Source organism: Microcebus murinus, chromosome 18 (genome assembly GCF_040939455.1).
Source record: "Microcebus murinus isolate Inina chromosome 18, M.murinus_Inina_mat1.0, whole genome shotgun sequence".
In the NCBI taxonomy this organism is placed as follows: Eukaryota; Metazoa; Chordata; class Mammalia; order Primates; family Cheirogaleidae; genus Microcebus; species Microcebus murinus.
This window is the reverse complement of record NC_134121.1, coordinates 39592291-39611390: the sequence shown is the minus strand read 5'-3', so window position 1 is coordinate 39611390 and position 19100 is coordinate 39592291. Positions and strand designations below refer to the sequence as shown.

The window sequence follows — 19100 nt, the reverse complement described above, 5'->3', positions numbered from 1 at the left end:
AGCCAAACTGATGGCCCGTTCATCAGTCCTTTGGAGCCTGGTACAGTAGAATGAAGGAGAGCCGTGGGGTCTGACAGACTGGGCTTCTCGACCTACTCTAGCATTCAGAGCTGTGCGACCTAGGGCAACTGACCTAACCTTTCAGAGACTCAGTTTTCTCATCTGTAAAATGGAGATGGCACCTAACTCACAGTTCTCCACCCACAAAGGGTAGATAATTATGCCTTTGCCATAGTGTTGTTGCGAAAATTCAACAACAACAGATGCACACCCAGCACCTGGCACAGCCCCCAACACACAGGAGACCCCAGAAATACGCGTTCCTTTCCCTCCCCTGCCCCGTGCCTGGGCATGTTCGCGTTCCCCAGTCCCCCTTTTTCTAAAACTCAAATGAGACCCGATTAGACAATAACATGAATGGAAAAACCACTCGTGAAGATGCTCTAAGGAATTCCTCTCATTCCCCCTCCTTCTGGGGACTCTTAAAGGCAGAGAGCCACATGTCAGGACATAGTGACACATCATTTGAGAATCTCAATAGAGCAACACTCCAGGGAACCACGGGCCAAAAAATAACTGCCTGGCAAGTCCTTGCATGGAGAACTAGCAATCAATAAATATCTTTGGATTTGGAGGTGTCTTAAGGGCCAACTGTAATATGGGTATGTTTTGGAGTTTGTACGCATTCTGCTGGGGAAATGGCTCGTGTTTATCTCTCCTCCTGCCAGCCTCCTAGGGTTTACGATGTGGCCTTCTTTTAATGATTAACAGCCCAGACGGCAGAGATGAAGGAGTCTATTCTGGGTTGAGAGGCAAGGAAGTATTTTCTGAGACCATGTGACCCAAGATGGAAACGCTGATGGGGGCCTCCAGGGTTTGGGTAGAATCCCAGAAAGCAGCTGTGAAGCTGGCAGGGGAAGGAAAGAAAGGAGAATCGGCTTCTTTACCTCTTGCTGCCGGAGTGAGCGTCTAGACTGAAATTCGAACTGTGCTTATTAATGGAATAATTAGTCAGGTGCATGCAGATGTCATCCTGGGGAGAGAGACACAGTCTGTGGGGTCAAGCCAGAAGCTTGGGCCTCCCGCTTCCTCACAGTGCCCTCCCGTGGCCCCTAGGGCTTAAAGGGATGGGAAGAAAGGGAAGACTTAGGGCTTACTTGAACTAGCAAAATAGAGGAAGTAGGAAGGGGTGTCCTGTAGCCTGGAGCATAAGAAACTCCAGCTCTCCTGAGATTGGGTGGTGCCCTGCCTGAGGACAGCCTCAGGGGTACGGGGGGCCTGGGGTGGGGAGGACGGCAGGGTAGCTCACCCATGGCTTTTCTCCTCGGGCACCCCTGAACTGTGGAGTCAGGCAGAGCTGGCCATAAGTTCCAGACTCAGCTCTTCCTAGCTATGTGACCTTGGACAAGTCCCTAATGCTCTGGCTTTTAACCTCCTTGTATGTGAAATGGGGACAATAATCCCTCTCTTGAGGACTCTTGAGAGGGCTAAATGGGAGAACAGGTACAACCCAGCACATAGTAAGTGCTCAGCAAATGACAGCCACATCCACAGTGTCTTGAGAATGTGGATTTAACTAGGATTATTTTACCATGCTAAGTGGGTAGGGTGAGGCAGGGTGTCCCCTTTAGCTCACCAGGTTGTCTATGCAAGGCGGAGAATAGGAGGTCGTAGCAAAGCGGGCCAGCCCTTCATTGTACACAAAAATCCTGAGAGGGTCACAGGATGTCACCAGCACATAAATCCGTAGGTCAAACTTGAACCCATCAATGATAAAGGGCTGGGAGGACAGAACAGAAGTCAGACAATCATCAGAGGAGAGATTCACACTTGAAAATCACTAGTTCCCACCTTGTTTTCATGGAGTTAGCTCCAACATTGCTTAGTGTTGTAGAGGGCAGGCTTGGCCAGGGTCAGAGATGGCAGGGTCTGGGGGAAGGAGACTTAGGCTCTGTGACCCAAACACGTGACCTTGTGGAGGTCACTAAAACCACACTGTGCCTCGGTTTCCTGATCTGTCCAATAACACAAGTAACCACCTCCAAGAGACATTGTGGCAACTAAACAAAGTGACAATTCAAATGTCCTTTGGTGGTCCAGGCACAGTGGTTCACATCTGTAATCCTAGCACTTTAGAAGGCTAAGGTAGGAGGATTGCTAGAGCCCAGGAGTTACAGGTTGTAGTGAGCTATGATGACACCACTGCACTATAACGTGGGCAACAGAGCAAGACCCTGTCTCAAAAACAAAAAAGTCCTTTAATGATAGAACATATGGTCACCATCCAGGGCTACAGTAGTTGCAGTTCTGCAACAGGTGTCCCTGCAGTGTTGTCTCTTGGTCATTTTGCTTCCCCCTCCATCCATGCTTCTCGAGGGCTCCCTCCCATGGTAGGTTATCCCACTGTGACCTCTGACCTCCAGCCATGGAGGAAAGCTGGTTACCATGAACCGCTCCACGACTCCCCCCACTTTTCCCAAATAAGTTGGGGCTTCTGCAATCCCACGTGCCTTCCCAGCCCTCATGTTCATGTGTCAGAGGGAAAGGGCCAGCCTAGTGGCCAGACTAAATGACAAGGGTGCATTGTCTTTGACTTTTGACAATAACAAAATAAAACAGTGCAAGACACTCTGGCCCAGGCACGTGCCGGCACCCCGGGTCAGAAAGCTTGGCCTGACAAAATCCACAGCAGAAGACAGGCTCTCTGCTTCGCCCCTACCTCCACCCTCCAGTCCCTCATTTCACATTCTGTCCGGTGGAGCCCGAGGTTGCTATGGGTGATAAATAAATAATCACAATGAGGAAGTACCTTTGAAATATACAGCTGACAGATCATATCCTCCCCTGGTTTGATTTCTTTCACCGTCCGGGTAATGAATATACCTCTCCCTTGGCAGCCTGAATCCGGCTTACAAATATATGTCTTATTTTTTCTTGACCTGCTGTAGGTCTGCAAATCTCCCCAGCTACCAGAGCAGGGAGGGAACAAGACACATCTTTAGCTGGGGAATGATGAAAAGCAAGGCTAGCTTTTTACCAGGAGAAAGAAAGAAAAGCTATCTAATGTGACAAAGCTCCGGTGTTGATAGTCACCCAGAGCTCTGGCAATGGGGGTGGGTAAGCAATATACAATGGAGAGTGTGGTCTTCAGAGGAAATTCAGGGCTGTATTTAAACCCAGGCAATGCCATTTCCTGGCTGTGTAACCCTTGGCAAGGACCTGACCTCTCTAAGCCTCAACTTCACCATCTCTACAATGAGGACACTAACAACACTCATCTCCTGTGGTGCTTGGGTTCATGACATAAGGCGGGCAAAGCGCTGACGTGTGCTGTGCACCCCATAAAGGTGGCCATGACCCAGGTAGTTTGGTTTTCTGGGGTTTGCATACAGATTTGGAACCTGGATCTGGCTCAACCCCTGATGAGTGATCTGACCTTGGGTCATTCAGTCTCTTATCCCTTCAGCCAGAGTATGGGACAGCAAAATAATCTCTTTGAACATGCTTTGAAGAAAGTATATTCAGAAGAAAGAAATCAATTTAATGGATTTTTATCTCCCAGTCTTGCTATACTTTTTGTTTTGCATTTTAACTTGTAGAACCTTGTGACCATTAGAGAAGTCACTTTACTACAATGCTCCTCAGTGGTCATGAAATCTAGAGTTCCTGTTGACCTAATTGCAAAGACACTTCCTTCTAAGTTGCTGCTAAGCCCTGGAAGTTATTTCTGACAAGCTAAGGAGAGGCTGAGAGATCCCTGGAGCTCTTGGTTTGGGGAAGCACTGGGTGGAGAGGAGAGGGTGGGATTCCTCTGGTGCCCTGGCCACGTAAGTATATTTCTGAGGGCGACACTTCTCCACCCCCTCTGCCCTGACTCAACCGCCAGATTGCCCCCAGATCATGTTCATGTCATCTCATGTGTATCCTGTCTCTTGGTGGTGTGGTCCAGAGCATTTTACAGACCAGGAAAGGATATCCAGTTTTGAAATGGAGAAAATGAAACCAGAGAGGGGGAAGCACTGACCACTGCCCATGGAGCTGCATTGGGACAGATGCCAGGCATCCCTCCCTGCTCCTAACTGGGAGCTAACCACTACCTTTCTTTCTCCAGAAGTGCTCGTGGTCCTTAAAAATTCAGAAACTGTACAGTTAAATGGTTGGAATGAGTTCAAAATCAACAGCTTTCACAGTCAGAAAAAACTCTGATCCCAACTGCAGGTACAGGCTGCAAGGCACCCAGCCCCTAAATGTCATCTAGTTTTATAGGCAGAGCCTTGTGTTTTCTCAACCTTGGACACACCCTTTATCCTTTCTCTTCCTAAACAGGTGCCAGAGAGATGGGAGATCGTATGGGAAGGGAAAGTAACCATCAGCGAATGAGGGCAAGAGGCCAACATAAAATAAATGGAGGTGGGGTGTGGAAAAGGAAGCACAGGGGTCACTCACTCAGCAGGAAGACACCAAGTCCTAGGGAAAAAGTGGAAATCTTTAGGGAACATCTTGAACATGCGGCTCATATTCCTGGCCAGCAAGTCCTTGCGGCAGATTTCACTCATCCCAGGGAAGTGATTGATTTTCTGCAAAAGAAGCTGGAATTCATGAACCACTGGGGGACACAGAGGACCAGGAGATCCCCTCGGGAGGCAGTTATAAAAACAAGGCCCCCACTGTCTAGGTGCCACACTGAGGACCACACTGACCCAGATACCTGGTAACTTTTCATTTCCATCACGCGCTCCAGCGACACCGAGTAGTCTGTCCAGTAGAGCGTCCAGTCATCGTTTTCCCCTCCCTCTCTAAGGCCATACAGCTGAGCTGCCCTACGCACTGCAGTGGAAGTGAAGAAAGAAAAGCCTGTGAGCCAGGAAGTGGGGGAGCATTGTGGGGTGGGAGGTCCCGTTTCTAGGTGCTCCCAGCCCAAGTACAAAAGCAAGAGAACCCGGGGCTGGAAGCCATCTTGGCACCACTGCCAAGGTAGGAACGTGGCGAGCTGAAAGCGATTGAAGAACACAGCCCGTGCACAATGTTCCTTACAGAAGGTTGTCTGGGATAAATGTTTTACCTGCCAGGAAGCAGGCCTCTGGCTTTCCTCCAAACCACTAAACTCTGAATGTTCAGGGAATATAAACTAATCCTTAACACCAGCCAGAGACAAACTTAATTAGTGAGATAAGTTGGCAGGAAAAAAAAATTACACATAATACACTGAGTATATATATATATATGATACAATGTATTTCAAAACCACATATATGCTATCACATCCTTCTTCCCCTGCCCCTGTAGTATTAGAATGGGGAGTTGACTCTACCACAAACCCAAGGGCCTAGAGAGGGAGAAGTACCTGCAGTAACCAGGAGAGTATTCCAGACGACCAGCCTAAAGCATTTAAATTTGAATTTAAAATACAACAGCAACACTGTGCTCTGTAGTACAAAATAGATCTGTAGGCCAGAATCAGTTCCTGGACTGTCAGTCTGTGATTTGTGCTGTAAAACAGAGCCACTGAACACAGCAACAGCTGCCTTTTCTACAATCAGACCCCCAAATCATCATATATAAGAATTACAGATAGGTATAGTACACACCATTGTGGTCAAAGCCTATGATTCTTAGGATAAGATCCCCAACTTCTTCAAATAGTTCATTGAGCTAGGAGAACTAAAGAACAGGATTTAGAGACACCCCCTTCAGCCTCAAGAATATACAAGAGTGACCATTCTCAACCCTTTGAAGGAATCCAGTGGGTCCCCAACATAGATCCCAGATGCTCACCGCTCTCATACCGGCAGCTGGTTAAATTGATCACCAATCATCTGGAAAAGAGAAAAAGGAAAACAGCAAGACAGAGACAGACACACTTGCCAGAATAAAGGACTGGACCCGGAAACAGCCTGTCCCAGGTGGAGCTGCATGAAATCTAGCCTGCCACACTGAGCCTGGTTTGGCAGTCCCTGCTACTAAAGACACGAACCCACAGGGGTACAGAGTGGCAAAAAATGTGGAATCAGAGGACTTCTCTCCATGAGGTAGAAATTTCGTACTGCAATTATGGCTAATTTTGCTTGTAGCTTTATATTAACATCATTGCCTCAATCTTTTTACTCCAGTGGTCCACCAGGGACAGAAATTGAAAATCATTTTGGCTGAAATATTTGTCTTCCCCCTTTTCCCCCTCATTAAGGGAAGCTGGGAATTAGAAAGTGGACAGGCTCTCATTTATCAATCAGTCTGAAAGGAACAAGGCATGGTGAAATATTAAACAAGAACTGGAATGTACAAGGTGTAGTCAGGTCCTAATAAGCCAGCGTGGTTCTGCTATATCTAAGGTGTGCTAAATTCTCAGGACAAATAAGCACTTTCTTAAAACAAGGAAATCTTCTCTTCCCACCCACTTAAATAAAAAAGGCTTTCTAAATACAAGTAGAATGAAAATTAGGACAAGGTGTGGTTTTGGATTACGCACACCATTATTTGATTCCTAAAACAGATCATCAAAAGTAGATTCTTTGGGACTTGAGTATGCATGAATTTGGGTAAAGGGAAAAAAAAGAAAAGAATTTTTTAAAAAGTAGATTCTTTTTATATGAACCAAAAGTGTTGTGATTTTGCCAGTCTCAGATCACAGTTTCTTCTTTACCCTCTCATCATCAGCAACACCCCCTTCCCCCCAGATCCTTCTTGTTCTCACCAACATGGATCCCCACTCCCCATCTTTCAATCCTAACCTCTTTTTCTTCCTCTTCTTCTTGCCTTGCTGCTGGGCATTCTGAGGACCCTTTTGAATCTCAGTGTTCTCTCTCATAAAAGCCAGCATGATGATTTCTTTTGGATCTTCAATGGAACAGTCCTTCCTCTCTTCGAAGCCTGCTCCTTCCTCACTTTCCAAAGTCAGGCACGGTAGCATCTCCCTGGCCTGGGAGGAAGCTCTGGGGAAAAACCAGCTCTCTCCCTGGAGAAAGAACAGAGGGAGCGGCAGTTACATGGATATTCCTGCAGGGGGACCCCTTCCCTTGCTCATGTGGGTGGTGAACCAGGGTTCCAAGACAAGGCAACAGGTTGCCGATAATAAAATGCTATCCCCACTTCCATGGTGGGTGCAAGCTCAGGGAGGGAGCTGACTCTACCTTTTGCCATTGACTCTGACCCTGGGGACTCATTCAGCCAACCCTGGCCTTGGTTCTTCCCTCCTGAGATGCTATGCATGGCACCACCTGGTAAACAATCTTATTATTAAAGTGAGTGAGTGTCTAGAGACAGCCTCAGGACCAAGCCCCAAGCCTTCCTTGCTGAGCAAGTTAGTCCCAAGAGGGTGCAGGTGGAGGTGCTTTGAGGAGGTCTGTTAACTGTTTCAGCACTGCAAAGAACTTCCCACACTGCAATCTGCTGGCCTGAAAGTGAACACCACCCTCGCTCAAGGAGTACATGACTGACTTGTAGCTGATTGAACAATAAGGTTCCAGCCCAGAGCCAGATGCAGACCTTCAGAGACCCCAAGCACAGAAAAGGCTATCATGCCTCCCCGACTATCCATTCCAAAATAAAAACAAGAACAAATCATAAAATACATATAACAAAGATCCATCCTGCAAAGATCTCATCCTTCCTGGCCCCATGAGACTTCTTTGATGTTTACTCAAAATTTCAAATATCGAATATTTTTTAAATGGAATTTTAATGCCTCTTAGGAACTTCTGCTCCTTAGGAACATGCTTAGTTTGCCTTTGGGTAACCCAGAACTTCCAGGCCCAATTAACTGACTCACATTTCCTCATAGCCAAGGCTCCTATCACCAGAAAACCAATTTTGGGGGGCTCTCCCTTTCTCCCCTCAACTCTGAAAACCCCACAAGCCTCCTCGCCATTTCAACCCTCTCCTTTGGTACCCATAGTCCTCTTGCTACCTAACACCTCTCCTTCCCTCACAAATTCTTTGGATTTTTTAAAAAAATAATAATATCTTTGTTATAATTTATTATTATTGTAATGATATAACTTTAAAGCAGACTTAGAAAATGGGGTAGGGTGGGAAATCACCTGTGGCTTTCCTACCCTAACAAAGCAACACTGACCTATTTGTGGATTCTCTTTTATTCTTAGCTTCTAAGCATAATTATTCATATATGGTTGTAATCAATTTTGTATCTGCTTTTTGCCCAATAATGTCATATCATAAACGTCCTTTTTCTTGTGGCAAAGTTTACATGTTTCTGGTTTTTAATGGCTGTGTAATATTTGATTGAAGGAATGTGCCTGAATTTAACCAACCATTGCCCTATTGTTGGAAATTTAAGTTGCTTTGCTTTGATATTATATAAATAGCTCTAAAATGTATGCTTTTATATATAGATCATCTTTTACTTCCTTGAGGTTATTTTTTTAAGTTAATATCCTGGGGTTACAGGATACAGGATTACAGGGTTAATAAATATGCAAATTATATAGCTTCTGTATATTTATAAAATCACCATGTTGCTTCCCAGAGGAATTCAAAGAATTTAGACCATTACCAGCAATATGCAACTGTAGCAGTCTCATCAGAGTTGCATGATCTCTTGGGAATCACCTTCCTTCTGTACACAAACTTGCTAATTCTAGACAACTTTAATACCCTACAGCCCTATCTTCAACATTACTGTACCCTTTCAGCTCTCTCTGCCCCTTTCCCAAACCAAATCTAATAGTGGTGGAGCTCTCTAACTATGGAGACTATCTATGAACAATTTAACAATAAGACCTTATGTGGGGGTAGTTCTTTGGGCTTTTCAAATAATTTGCATATGCATACTCTCATTGAATTCTCACAGCTGCCCCTAAGAGGGAGAGCAGAATTACCAAGCCGGCTAAGGATTGCTACTTCTTTCTCTCTCTTGCCACTTACACCCAAGTTCCTCTCTAGTGACACCAGAGCAAGAGGAGAAAGAGTTGTGCTCAGCGCAACTGACAGATAAAGTCTGGGCCTTGTGAGTCAATTTTCCCCAGTGAACAGGCACATTCTTGGCAAAGTTCAAGAGAACTAAGGTATATGAAGTCTTGACCTTGAGCTGCTCCCTTCATTGCAGGTAAATGACCAGCTCCACTCCCAGAACTGCTCCTGTTTACCAAGCCCTCAAGGAGGAGTGGCTCCGTTTACCTAAAGGTTAATGTTAACTTGGGGAGGGAAAACTGACCCTGAATGTAACTTCTGGAGTTTCAGGTTGTCTTCGCCCTTTTTCCAGTCCTTGCCCAAGTGGTAAGAACAGGTTATGGCTGCTTATGTTTGTCTGCCTCTAAGGAAAGATAAAAAACAAAAAACAAATCTGTCAAATTCTGTTTGTTCTTGCATGAGAGGACCTCAGGCACATAGAGCAAGGAAGTGAGCCCACATACTTTTAGGGGAACTGGTTAACTGTGACATTCTTGGATACATTGCCCCGTATTCTAGGTTACCTATGATATGGAATTCCTTTGGGTGGCACCTAAGACAGGGGAAGATGACAGACAACAGCATTTGCCACATGTGACTATTTTTGCTTTGTCTTTGGTCCCCTTGCTTTCTCATCCCCCAGCCCTCCCCTCCCAGTTTAACCCCCAAGGCTGAATCCTGCTGACTTCTCTTCAAAGGATCCTGAGAGAGAACATGTCCTTGAAAGGCTGTCTACTGGGGACATGCATCCTGAGTCCAGTCTGCAGAAATATTCAAGTGTTCCATAGCAGTGTGTGGTTATTGCTATGGTTGTTTGGTAGAAGTAGTTGCCAATAACTAGAAAATGCAGATTTCGGGCCAGGTGAGGTGGCTCATGCCTCTGTAATCCTAGCAGTCTGGGAAGCCAAGGTAGGAGGAGAGAGACCCTGTCTCTACAAAAAATTAAAAAATTGGCTGGGCATGGTGGCATGTACCTGTAGTCCCAGCTATTTGGGAGGCTGAAGCCAACAGATCCCTTGAGCCCAGGAGTTTGAGGCTGCCGCGAACTATGATGACACTATTGCACTCTACCCAGGGTGACAGAGTGAGACTCTGTCTCAAAAAAAAAAAAAAAAAAAAAGGAAAAGAAAAAGAAAATGCAGATTTCTCATAAAAATCTGGCTTTCCATTTTTTTGGGGAAAGTAATTCTACATTCCTTCATACCGGCAATCAACCAGAGCTGAGTAATGCCTTCTCTAGACATTTTTCAGTCTGCCCCAATATCTAACATTCATTATTGCCTCCCTGACACAAGAGCCAAGTGACAGTTTCCCTTGTGCTGTTATTTTTCTTACAGTAGCATTACAAGAGAGGTGACATCTTCTTAAACCCAACCCACTTCTCTCATTTAGGCTACACACCTGACCCCATAGACATCTGAATTGACCAGTTCTGCTTCAGTGTATCTCTGGCCTCTAAGCTGTCTCAGGTTAGAGCAAAAGCTGCTCCTCCCACAGCTGAATGAAAAGCATTTTAATCCCCAATTTTCAGAACAAGAATTAGACCTGACCCACCTGAAGCCGGGACCCCTTCAGTCTTTCCAGATGGGGGCCTGATTTGGCTCTACCATACTTCTCTTACCCAGTCTTAGCTACCACCTTGCTCCTCTGGGAGTTCTCACCTACTGTGCTGCTTAACAGTTTGGTTGGTGCCAGTTTTGTAGCCTTGAGGAATAAAAGGAGGAAAAGCAAAAGATTCAAAGGACAAGGCCAAAGAGAAAACAAAAGAGTGAAGGGAGCTGCTGGCAGCATCCTGAGACACGTGTACATCACACAGTAAGGGCCTCTGCAGTCAGCAGAGGTGACTTTAATCCACTTGTTAAGAGACAGCTGTAGTGCAGTGGCTAAGAATGCAGATTCGGGAGTCTATCTGCCTGCATGTAAGTCCCAGCTCGGCCACTTCCTAGTTGTCTGACCTCTGGCAGTTTATTTAACCTCTATCTGCTTTAGTTTCCTCATATGTAAAGTGGCTTGTCCCAGTTTTGGAAATTAAATGAGTTCATTCGTTTGACTTAATATAACACAAAGATCTTAGAACTGAGCCTGGCACATAGTAAGTACTCACAAAGTGCTATCTATAGTTATTAGCAGTGTGACCCTGGACTACGAGCTTGTTGATGGAAGAGGCTGTATCTGGCATTCGCAGCTCCTAGCATGGCTCCCATGGCACATGGCACCTGTTCGTATGCTTCTTGAATTAATGGACTGGAAAAAAATGAATAAATGCATGAGCTAATTTAGCCTCTCCAGGGTTCATTTTCCTTAGTTATATAATAGAAGTGTTGTTGTGAGCATTGAGTAAATAACATTTGTCATTTACATTGTTAAAGCGTCAACCTTGGGTCCTTTTCATACAGCAGGCACTTAAAATGCTTGGTTTCAGTCACTTATAACAATGGCTACTACTTTACAACCAACTTACCAAGTAACAGACATTATATATTACTAAAGCATTTATATACACAATGTCTCATACTCATACTATCTTTCCTCTATTACAGATAAGAGGACTGAGGCAGAGAGGTGAAGGTAAGAGGCACAGCTGGGATTAGAAGCATGTCTGTCTGACCCCACTGCCTGTCTATCTTCCACACTCTGCTTACTGCCCTTTCCTTTCTGCTGATCACTCATAAATGGTGTGAACATAAAGTAACTGATCTCCTAACTCCCAGAATGAGTCCTGGTGATTTTAATCCCTTAAGAATCCCTTAAGAATTCATCCACCAGGTGTAAGTGGCTCTTGCCTGTTATCCCAGCATTGTGGGAGGCGGAGGTGGGAGGATCACTTAAGCCCAGGAGTTTCAGACTGGTTTGGGCAACATATTGAGACCCTGTCTCTACAAAAAATTTAAAAATCAGCTGGGTATGGTATCACATACCCGTAGTCCCAGCTACTCAGGAGGCTGAAACAGGAGGATCACTAGAGCCTGGGAGTTTGAGGCTGCAGTGAACTATGATTGAGCCACTACACTCTGGGTGACAGAGCAAGACTCTGTCTTGAAACCAAAAAAAAAAAAAAAAAAGAATCAGTAGGTCCCACATCATTTTCATTAAAGTCAACTACTTCTAAATTCCCATCTCCAACAAGGGGCTTGGATCTCCCCAGGCTTGTCATAACTTGGGAACAGCTCTATCGTTCCTACTTTGTATTTATTTTCACCTTCTTTCTTTCTATTCTTTTTCCTAATGTCCACATTGTACCAGAGCTCTTATTAGGGGTATACTTAGAACATTTTCTAAGCTTGTATGAAATTCCTGAAGATTAGAGCTGGCAGGAATCTTGAATGTCTAATTCAACCCATTTACTTTTTAGAGAAGGTTTTGAATCCACCCCTCCCTCCCCACTAGTCTGGGCCAGGGGAGGGGACCTGCACATAGCCAGAGAACAAGTCATCAGAGCCACCACCAACACCTGGGCTTCCTGACCCCCTAATATCTTTTTCCCTTATGCCAGGTTAGTGGACAGGCAAAGTGGCCTAAGTGCTTTGGAGAGTTTTATAAAGAAAACTAAGAGTGGCACTACCAACGCAATGAACGCAATAAACAGCATCTTCAGTTTTTCTTAGGAACACAAGAAACATTCAGTTCATCTTTCCAAGAAGGATAGTTAAGACAGTGAAAAAACACTGGTGTTTCCTTCCATTTTAGTCTGGGGTTTGATCTTGAGATCTTCCAAGCCAGAGGCTGTCAACCAAATCCTGATTAGACGGATGAAAATGCCCTACATTGGCCACCAGAGGGAGGGAATGAGCGCGGGGACGGCTCTATGCAGACACGTTGCCGGTTATTTAGAAAAATCTCAGAGGAGGGTCCATGTCTCATTTCCACTTATAAAGGACTATATGTGTTGACCATTCTTTTTTTCCCCTGGAAGTGTTGCAGAGGGTGGAAAAATGTTTGGTGCTTTCTTTTGCAAGACAATGAATATGGGTGTCCTATAAATAATAGGAAAGAGTGATTTGGTGATTGATTAAAATAAGAACCAAAGGGGAACATATTACAGGTTGTAGCCTTTTTCATTCCTGACTTTCACTGCCTGGACTTTTCTTCCATTCCATAGGAATACATACAGCAATGAAGGGCTTTCCTACTGTGTTTGCCTGTCACATCCTTCTTTTTCTCCAGATAATAGGTTTTCCTTTACACACCCCCTTTGCATCTTTTGGTCCTCATTTCTCTACTTACTGGAAGCATCCCTTTGAAGATGCCCAAGGGCTAGGTCTTGGAAAATGTCGAAGAGGATGAGGGAATAATAGATGCAGAGGTAAGATTTCTGGATCATGCTTTCAGCTCTGCCCCTCTGACTCGTGTGCCATAAGAAGCCAAGCAATTATTTCCTCTCCCACTCTTATCTCCACTGTGATTACAGGACCACCAGGAAGATGAAAGCTTCACATCTAGAAAAGCGCTTTGAGCTTTGATTCAGGCAGGATAAAATAAGATGCTTTGGACGTTCTTTTGGCTTTTCATTCTAGTCACCCTTCAAATTTCAGCCCAGAGCTTGGCAGAGTCCTTAGCAAAATATGGACTAACAAAGGAGGGGTGGGGACACCGAACTGCTCAAGAACTTTGCCAATAAGAAGTGCTGAGAATGACAGGCCATTTAGTGGGAACAACGAGAATCTCACTGACTCAGATGCCATCTGTTATTCTGCTAGAAATTGAGGAATTCTGCAAGATTGGAAGATGCAATTTTCAAGTTGGGCTCATGCCCAGCCATTTTCTCCAAAATACTCAGGGCATCACTAGAAAGGCAGATGGACCTGGATCCAAATCCCTGCTCTACTAATTTCGAGACTGGTGGCTGTGGGTAACTTAGCCTCTTTGTACCTCAGTTTCCTCGTAAATAAAATGTGGATGATAATATTCATCTCATGAGCTTGTTTAAAGATTAAATGGGTTAATATTTCTAATGACCTTAAAACAGTGCTTTGTTCAAGATAAGGGCTACATTGTAAAATGAAAATATAATGGTAGGATTGGTGCAAATATCAATTAACTTTTTGGAGTGCCTAGCACATACCGGTGCTTAATAAACGTTAGCTCCCTTCCTACTTCAGGCTCAAATGTAAGCGATATTTTTCCTAGGGTTCAAATCCCAAAGGAGAACTTTCATCAAACCTAGAAGAGTGTTCCTTCAGGAGGGATGAGAAATGACAACTGGACGTGAAGGAAAATCAGGCTGGAAAGAGTGTAGGAGCATCTGCAGAGGGCTCTGTCGACTGTAAAAAATGGGAAATGCCTATTTGAAAGCTTTTTCAGACAAAGGAAAAAAAAGTGATGAGGAGAAGGACCCAATGATGGGGGAACAAGAAGGTGAAGACAGTTGTGAGTCCCAGGGATCGCTAGCGTCTAAGGGACAGCTCCTTGGTGGCACCGGGTTTAGGAAATCGGGAGAGGGTAGGGACTGCGCATTAACAAGAGGGGCTAAGAAGAGACAAGCTCCAGAGCCGAGGGGCCAAGAGTGCCTGACGCTGTAAAAAGCCACCAGGGAGGGCAGAGGGGTGGCCCGGAGGAACTGGGCGCCGGGTGGGGTAAGGAGGTGTGTCGAGCCGGGTTTTCAGTGGGGAGGCAGCAGGAGGCTGCGGTCTGGAGCCGGCACTGGGCTTTGGGGCGCTCTTACCCGCGGTTCCTACTCCCGCGTCTGGCCCCCGCTCTGCTGCCCGTGTCGCCGGCAACCACACCGGCGGGCCCCCTCCTCGCAGGACTAAGGAGACTCGCTCCCATCGGCTGCCAGACAACCCCAACCCCGACCCGCGCTCCTCCTAACTTCGGTCCGCAGGGGCCTCATATTTGCATATAGGGCCTTCTAGGCCTTCGATTGGCCCCTGCAGTGGCTGCCATGCCCCCTCCCTCCCGAATCCAATTAACCGCCCCAGCGCTCGGCTGGGGACGCGCCCAAGGTTGTCCCGGGAGACTTGCAGGACGCGCGGGCCGCGCTCCCCGGCGCGAGGGCCAGGCTACCGCTCGCCCTCCGCGCGTCCCCGGCCCGCCACGCGCCACGCCGCGCCAGGCAAGCAGAGAGCTGCTTGGACCACTCGGGCCGCGCCATCCAGGCGCCGTGCGCGGGGGCGGCCGGAACAGCTGGCTGCGGGGCTGTGGCGAGGGAGCGGCACCTTGAACTTACACCCAGGAGTCGGACAAATGTCCAAAACCAGAATCGGGAGAGCTTGGGAGAGCTTTGGATTGAGACCCAAGTCGGGATCTCAGGCATATTATTGCCTGTGTAACCTTGGGCAGTCCACATTGCCTCTCTGAGGCTTAGCTGCTTTAATAGTAAAATGGCTGTTGCAAACTCGTAATGAACCGCTCAGGCTTATTGAATCGTAACCTCCCCTCCAGAAAGTGAGGAATCATGGCCTACACTGAACTAACTGATCAATCAGAGGGACCCCGTCCAGATCGCCAGAAGAGCCAGTGGCACTTAAGGGACCAGGGGTCTTGGCTTCTCGCAGCCACCATTTGACTGTCCTCAGGTGGGGAAACTGTGATGGTGCAGGACTTGTAACAGTGATTGTATTCAAATAATTGTAGTCTTCCTTCCGTTTCCACCTGTCTGCACTTAAATTCCTGCCTGCCAGACTGCCCGCAAAGAACTGGCAGGCAGTAGAGCTGTTTCTGCCAGGGTTAATTCAGGATTTGGTGAAAGATCAAAGAATCGATTTTAAGTTCCTGAACCATAGTCTTTCTAGAAGACTTCCCTTATGAATTGAGCTAAAGACTTCTTGTTGCTTATGCCTCTCTTCTTTCTTTAGAATTTTCCAGGTGCTTGATTTGATGCAACTGAAATGTAGCTGCTCCTGTGAAAAGGGATTGTTTAGTCTCAAGGACTGAAACAATGAGTCATTTGTTACTTTTCTGCTGAGGGTACAGCCTTTGCCCTGCACTTGAGGGGAGGCATACAAGAAAGAGGATAAACAGTCTGTCCTCAGGAAACTGATGGAAGAGACAGGATCCACAGCTCTGATGCGGAGCCTGTTGGAGTGAATCCAGGGAAGTTTCCGGGAGGATTCCGGCAGATTCATTGAGAACATTGTGCCCATGAGTGTGCCCAGGACTTCATGTGTGCTGTGATAGGGTATTGGGGAAATGGCAGGTAAAGGGACTAAAAAAAACCCCATAGGATAGCATAAAGATTGTTTCAAAGTGAAAACATTCGAGCTACAGCAGATGCAGAAAGAAATCTTATCTCAACTTCCCTTATCTGAATAAAGCAGCTGCCATGAACCCTTTGTCCCCGTGTGGAGGTCTCTAGTTAGGGAGTCTTGGCACTTCACACTGGGACTTTTTATAAAAATTGTATAAATAAGCCTCATCATAAGAACTTTCTATCCTTTGAAGCCCTAACCTACTCCCCACTCAGAATAAAGCTGGTATATAAACCTTTATCCCAGTTGTTTGCGGTGTTACTCACTACTGACTGCCTGTATGCATATGAGTAAACTTTGTTTATTGGAACCTGAGTTAGTAATTTAAGTTCCTCCCAACATAGGAAATTGCCCCTTCACCAGCCAATATGCACCAGCAGGACCCTAGAGCCAAAGGCATAGCTTAGCCCCAAGCATATGCTAGAAGCCTGTCATGTGATGCTTACATTCACCCTGGAGTGAACAGAGGACAGAAGGTGGAACCAGTGGCCCATCTGCTGCTCTTCCAGAAACCTCACTGCCACCCAGTCAGTCCTCTTCCCTCTTCCTTCATCCCTGCAGGTGGCCCCAGGCTATGCCCCTCCCCCTCTTCAGGGCCCTAAGAACCCAGGTGACCACCATCAACTGGCCACCCAGCAGATGCTTCCCTAAGACCAACTGTCCCAGCTCTGTTCCCCGCCCCCATCCCACTGCATTCTTTCCCCTGTGTCCTACCAATCTGCTATGCCAGGCTCACACTTTGGTCCCGATCCCTCCCTCCGGAGTGATATTGTGATGGAAATGAGGGAGAGGATGCAGCAGAGAGCAGCAAAGATTTATGGCTTTCAGACGGTTTCCATTAAAATCCCTGACAACTGGTTATTTATGAGAGGGTGGCTGCAATGGGAGATAGGCCAGAGCCTGGCACCACTGTCCTTTCAGGGGCAATGACAGGAGCAAACACAGGGTGAACAGTAGAGCTGCCCTCTCTGTACTGCAAAGCAAGCTTTCACTATCAGGCATACCCCGCAGGGTCAGAGAGACAACTAGAAACCAGAGAACCTCAGCGATCTGTGCCAGGCAAACCAGAAACAGAAAATCAATATGGCAAGCGCCGAGGGACATTCCGGGCCTGGGCATGCAAGGCCGAAGCACAGTGTTGAAGGGTCCTTCTGGTTGTCAAAAAATTTATACCCTGTCCTCCCCTCTGAAGCATGTGAAAAAAAAAAAAAAAAAAGAAAGAAAGAGACCAAGACTATTGTTTTCTTTGTCGTTTTGTTCCTAAGACACCCACCTGACTAAATAGATAAATAGTAAAACAACAATGAAACCCTCAGAAGGCTGTTTGCTCTGCAGTTGACAGACTCTTTCTCAGTTTGGGCTTCTTCCTTTAAGTAGTTAATGAAACAGAGAGATCCTGCTTCTGCTGCCTGAACCAAGGTCCCTCCCGGAAGCCCTTTCTTCCTGTGCCAGTCAAAACAAAGTCTTGATATACCTACAAAGGATGGCATAGAGAGTGGGAATGAGGCAAGGGTGCTTAGAAGGTAGAATTTTGTGTACCCCAGATGTTTTTGTTCGTTTTCAGTCTGCAATGCATGAAAGAATGTTGTAGAAGTGAGCACAGTCACAGAATCAAAATCATATTGTAATCTGAAGAGTTCTTAGAGATCCCCCTGGCATTTGTCTTGTTTTCAGAGGAGGAAATGGAGGCCCAGGAAAGTAAGATGGCTTGCCCAAGGCCTTGCAGTGGGTTCATGAAACCCACTCCTCCTTCTTCCATGTACTATTGCTGCTGACATTAGTCAGATAGAAATAGAAGTTGCTGGCCAGTACCTCTTTTGCTTTCACTCCATTTTGGATTTTTTGTTTTGTTTTTCTAGAGATGAGGATCCCACTCTGGCTCAGGCTGGTCTCAAACTCCTGAACTCAAGCAATCCTTCCACCTTGGCCTCCCAGAGTGCTAGGATTATAGGCATGAGCCACCGCGTCTGGCCTGCTTTCTCTCCATTTTGTTGTGTAACTGTGATGGGGCTGAAAGAGCCCCTGGACATACATGGGGCTGCTCAGCCACAAGCAGTATGTTTCTGGGTTTTATTATTATTATTATTATTTTTCTTTGTTTTTACAGACAGGGTCTCACTACGTTTCTCAGGCTGGAGTGCAGTAGCTATTGACAGGTGCTGTCATAGCTTATAGCTCACTGCAACCTTGAATTCCTGGCCTCAAGTGATCCTCCCACCTCAGCATCCCAAATAGCTGGGACTACAGGTATGTGCCACCACGCCTAGCTAATTTTTAATTTTTTTTTAGAGATTATGTCTTGCTGTGTTGCCCAGGCTGGTCTTGAACTCCTGGGCTCAAGCAATCCTCCTGCCTTGGCCTCCTAAAGTGCTGGGATTATAGGTGTGAGCCACCACACCCAACCCATGACTAATTTTAAGGCATCATCTTCTTGGTACGGATGGCCCTAGAGACAAGTTCCATAGAAAATGACCTGACTGCAACTGAAATCACAGACCCATTCCTTGACCCCTTCCCATGTGGAAATCACTATGCTTGAGGCCACAGAAGATACACAGACATATGCACTAATATATGTATTACATGTAGCAAAAGGAGCCTCTGCGGTCCTTTTTCCTTTTTTTTTTTTTTTTGAGACAGAGTCTTGCTTTGTTGCCCAGGTTAGAGTCTTTCTTTCTTTTTCTTTTTCTTTTTTTAGGAAACAGGGTCTTGCTCAAATTTTTTCTTAATTAAGATGGAGTCTCACTATATGACCCAGGCTGGTATCCAGCTCCTAGACTCAAGTGATCCTCTGGCTTCAACCTCTTGAGTAGTGGGAATACAGGCCAGTCCAAAACAAAAATTTATTTTTATTTCCTACATATGAGTGAGAACATGTGATTTTTGTGTTTCTGGGTTTGGCTTATTTCACTTAACATAATGTCCCCCTGTTCCATCCACGTTGTTGCATATGACATTTCATTCTTTTTTATGGCTGAATAATATTCCATTATGTATATATACCACACT

General features: G+C 46.0%; 1 protein-coding gene and 1 long non-coding RNA gene across 2 annotated transcripts in view; one reads left to right on the top strand and one right to left on the bottom strand.

Annotated features, from left to right (window-relative positions):
* TTLL6 (tubulin tyrosine ligase like 6) overlaps positions 1-9262 on the bottom strand; it is a 31284-nt gene extending 22022 nt beyond the window's left edge. The window contains exons 1-8 of the mRNA XM_020281112.2: positions 9170-9262; positions 6729-6952; positions 5776-5816; positions 4709-4827; positions 4447-4577; positions 2810-2966; positions 1637-1780; positions 948-1033 (exon numbers count right to left, since the gene is read on the bottom strand). Coding sequence (XP_020136701.2) covers positions 948-1033; positions 1637-1780; positions 2810-2966; positions 4447-4577; positions 4709-4729 — 539 coding nt within the window. The 5' untranslated portion in view covers positions 4730-4827; positions 5776-5816; positions 6729-6952; positions 9170-9262. The remainder of the gene's footprint in view (positions 1-947; positions 1034-1636; positions 1781-2809; positions 2967-4446; positions 4578-4708; positions 4828-5775; positions 5817-6728; positions 6953-9169) is intronic.
* Positions 9263-14671: 5409 nt separating this feature from the next.
* On the top strand, positions 14672-16328 carry LOC109729492 (uncharacterized). The gene is made up of 2 exons (XR_002221527.2): positions 14672-15419; positions 15699-16328. It is a non-coding gene; the product is annotated as an uncharacterized LOC109729492 (long non-coding RNA).
* Positions 16329-19100: the final 2772 nt, after the last annotated feature.